General features: G+C 41.4%; 1 protein-coding gene across 1 annotated transcript in view; it reads left to right on the plus strand.

Annotated features, from left to right (window-relative positions):
• Positions 1-286: 286 nt before the first annotated feature.
• Positions 287-4,340, plus strand: part of LOC101859656 (glutaminase kidney isoform, mitochondrial) — a gene marked incomplete at its 5' end in the record, with an annotated part of 17,436 nt that continues 13,382 nt past the window's right edge. Inside the window, 2 exon segments of the mRNA XM_013085539.2 lie at positions 287-423; positions 1,046-1,175. Of these exon segments, the coding sequence (XP_012940993.1) occupies positions 287-423; positions 1,046-1,175 (267 nt within the window).

Consider the following 4,340-nt stretch of genomic DNA (forward strand, 5'->3'; position numbering starts at 1 on the left):
CTTCTCTCTCCCTCACTCTCTTTCTCACCTTTCTCTCTCACAACCTTCTCTCTCCCCTCTCTCATCTTTCTCTCTCACAACCTTCTCTCTCCCTCACTCTCTTTCTCATCTTTCTCTCTCCCTCACTCTCTTTCTCACCTTTTTCTCTCACAACCTTCTTTCTCCCCTCTCTCATCTTTTCTCACTTTCTCTCACTCTCCTTCCCCCCACCCCTCTCCCCCCTTCCTCCTCCACCTCTCTCTTTATCTATCTCTATCTCACTCTTTCACTCTCTCCCCCATAACAGGCATTGCGGAGTACTGGGCTAAGAGAGACAGACCCGCGCCTCAAGGAGTCCATGCAGAAACTGACCAATGTCCAGTCGGAGATCTCGGACCTGGACGCCGTGCAGAGCATCTATATTGACAGGGAGACCTTCAGAGAGTAAGTTGGCGGGTGCTTTGGTGTAGATTTCTCCTTCTTTCCTTTCAAACATCTATCGTCCTTATCTCCCCTTCTTCTTTTTATGTTTGTTACTCACTTGTAACACCTCTAATCTTCTGGAGCTCATATGACTTTATGCATTTGCGAGCGCCATAAAACCTCTGCTAAAAAAAAGAGAGTAAGTACTATTTGCTTAGATTATTTGTTTGTGTGTGTGTATATTTGTTTGATTGATTCTGCTTATCAACCCCTAATGTGAGACCCCCCTCTTAGATAATTGTACAGTGTTGCCGGGGGCGTTAAACCTTTACGATTTCCCACATTTTAAAACTTCACATCTGTAATATAGATACCCTAATGAATTGAATATAGTATTATACTTTGTGCAAGCCTCTAACGAATATAATATCATACTTTGTACTTAAAAAGAAATCAATTCGTCGACCGATGTTGGTATGGTTTGCTCCTTTGCCATCTATCGCCCTTATCTCTCCTCCTTTTTTAAATTATCTTTGTACGTTACTCTCTCCTAAACACCTCAAGTCTTTGGCACTTGTATGACCAATTTGTGTAGCAATTTCTGTAAAAGTCGTCATTAAAACCAAAAGCTGTGGATTTTCAGATGCATCGGGGACAACATCATCCTGATAGCCAAGGCGTTCCGGAACCAGTTCATCATCCCGGAGTTCCAGCAGTTCACGCAGAGGATTGACGAGCTCTTCTGGAGGGCCAAGGCCAACACTGCGGGGGAGGTGAGTGGGGCGGGCGGGGTTGTTGTTGTTGTTGCTGTTGTTGTTGTTGTTGTTACTGTGTTGTCGTTGTTGTTGTTTCTGTGTGTTGTTGTTACTGTGTGTTGTTGTTACTGTGTGTTGTTGTTGTGGTTCCTCAAACTACGTTGTTTTTGTTGCTGCTGCTGCTGTTGTTGTTGTTGTTGTTGTTGTTGTTGTCACTGTGTATTGCTGTTGTGGTTTCCTCATAGATGAGATGTGTAATGTGGTACGTTGTTTTTGTTGCTGTTGTTGTTGTTGCTGTGGTTTTATTGTTGTTTCTACGTAGGTGAGGTGTGGAATATCGTCATCATCAATGCCTTTCACCCCTGGCAGGGTATGGGCCACCTACAAACTCCTTCCATTTATTTCTGTGCTGGGCCATCCTTCCCAGCTCGTTCCAAGTGAGCTTCATCTCTCTCAATTCCCTTTCTACGCTTCTCCTCCATGTTTCCCGTGGCCTACCCCTGCATCATGCTCCTTGTGGGTTCCACTGCAGCGACTGTCTTGTAATGTTTCCGCTGTGCTTTCTCAATTTCTGAAGGTGTTCCCATCCATCGCTACTTTCTTAGTCATATTTCTTTCTACTTCTATATTCCCTCGGCCCTGTCCTTTCCCTCGGTTCTTCATTTCTTATTCTATCTTGCCTCTTAATTCTTATGATACTCCTCATATATATCTGTTAATGAAAGTTTGGAATTTTTTCAGCACTGTCTTTGTTGTCTTCCAAGTTTCGCAGCCGTAGAGGAACACATAATTGACATGATGTGTGGAATATGCAATGTTATTATCGTGCTGTTGTTTTTGCTTATGTAGAGAAGAGCCGGGCAGGGTGGTTTGTTGTATTATTGTTCTAGTTGATTGTGGTTGTTGTTGTTGTTGTTGTTGTTGTTGTTGTTGTTGTTGATACTATTGTTGTGCAGGTGGTGGTGGTGGTGGAGTGGTGAGTGGTAAGAGAATGTCTTCTTACCTTCCCTCAGTTGTTTTTGCCTGTAGGTTTTACGATTTCCCAGCACTTGTCATCCTCTTAGAGTGTCAGATCAGAAATAGACATCGGCTGCCATGGTTCGCCACCTATTTCTTTGCTTGGACGCTCTAAAAATACATATGCTTTCTTGCTCTTTCCCCGTCACCCACAGTTCTAAATCTCTAAGTTGCTCTTGATCTGCGTGCGGGTGTTTGGAGGGCACCACTGGTAGTCCCTTCTTCTTTTGTTTCACTTTGTTGTGGGTGGTTGGAGGGCGCCACTGGTGGGTCCTGCTTCTTTACTTTCCGTTCCCTTTCTTGTTTCTGTATGTCTCGCCTTGCGTTTCCCAGCTCTTTTGCATTCTATTTTCCCGCTGAGAGTAAGATGCCCAGGGTTGTCAAAATATGTCTGTTCAAGTGTCCCAGAAACTGTTTGTCAGGAAGATCCTGACTATTTTCAATTGATGAGCGGCCCCTGTAGGCTTCTTCCAGCACTACCTCTTGTTTCTTTTCCTTTTATGAAATTCTCAAACGACTCCTTAGAAACCACATTTCTGTTGCTTTTAAGTAAGTTTATTTTCACTATTTATTTATTTAGCAGTGACAGTCATATAGAAGAGTTGATCACACATAGCCTTTTAAAATTATTGCGTGGTTGTCACTGAGATGTTTCTGCTTTAAAGGATTTGACTCAATTTATGGAAAATGTCTTTTGCTTTTGTCATTTTTTTAGGGGGGGGGGGTACATCTTTGTGGCTCATTTGACATTTAATACAGGGATATATCCTAAATTTTGAACGTTTGAACTTGTCTGATCTTTTCACCAGTAAGTGTAAAATTACAATTAGGATGTTCTGTCTTTTTATGTGTATCTGGGAATTAAGTGAATCCATTCATTTTGTTTTCTTTGCATTTTTAATAACCCATCACGTTCATTTTCCTCAACAAAAGTATGTAGAACATTTTTTGGGGGTAAAATTCGAATCTGCCATTAAAATTGTGTGAACGGCCCATCTGATGTTATCAATGTTTTCTTCATTCACTTTGAGACCAGGACTTCCTTCAACGTTGCTAAGAATTGTTTTAGTGATTGTGTTGAAGAGAGCTGGAGACATTACGTTGTCTTGCCTAACTCCTTTTAAATCTCTGTATACTGGTTGAACTCTGCTTCGATTCTTATAGTAACGTTTTGGCCTTAGCATGGATTCCTAACAAATCTTAAAGCCTTTCTTTGTGTTTAGCCCTTTCAGAATGTTGAGTAGTTTCTTGTCTAATTTTGTCAAAAGTTTTACAGTAATCAATGAAGCATAAATCTAATATAGATCTTTGTTCTTCAACACACTTTCCATTGGCATTGTTAACGTGCCTATGGCATTCCGGATACCTTCGTCGGGAAAAAAGCCAAATAATCATGTTCTAAATATCTCTGGTCCTATACTTTTTTTTCTCATTCTTTCGATCACTAATCGCATCAAAGCACCGCCAGCAGTAAATGGCCGCTGTTGTGTCCATATATGCTTCTCTCTACTACACTCACACACGAACGAACTCATTTTTTGGCGAGGTGTGCGCCAACTGGTGCTCAGTGTTTCCTTTGTACTCGTGTCGGAAATGGGGCCGATATTGATCTGCTTCGCTGTTAACCATAATTAATCCAACACCTCTTATTTATGACATGGTAAAATCAATTTGTTCAATGTGGATTCCCCCCCCCCCCCTCACTCAACCAAAAGGTCCTTACTTTCTTCTTTCAGAACGCAGGGGAGGTAAACACGAGTTTCGTATTTTTTTTCTTTACTGCAAATAGCACTAACAGCAGCATAACAACAGCAATGATAATAATTATATAATAATCGCTACGGTCATAAAATAATGGTAATAATGATACTAATGATGAATTAGATACATGTCATTTTATAATAGGGATACTGTTAGCAATATTAGTGCAAATAACAATAATGATGAAAGTGACATGATAATTAAACCTCATCCGTATCTCGCCGTCTCTCCATCCGAGAGCCCTTGGGTATTTCTCGCAAGTGTCAACGCAAAAAGTATCGCGTGTGAACTTGCTGGTGCATTCGCTCATATTGTGTGGGACATGTACCATAGATACACGCATACACACACACACACACACACACACACACACACACACACACACACACACACACACACACACTC

The sequence above is a fragment of the Aplysia californica genome, unplaced genomic scaffold, assembly GCF_000002075.1.
Source record: "Aplysia californica isolate F4 #8 unplaced genomic scaffold, AplCal3.0 scaffold00384, whole genome shotgun sequence".
NCBI lineage: Eukaryota > Metazoa > Mollusca > Gastropoda > Aplysiida > Aplysiidae > Aplysia > Aplysia californica.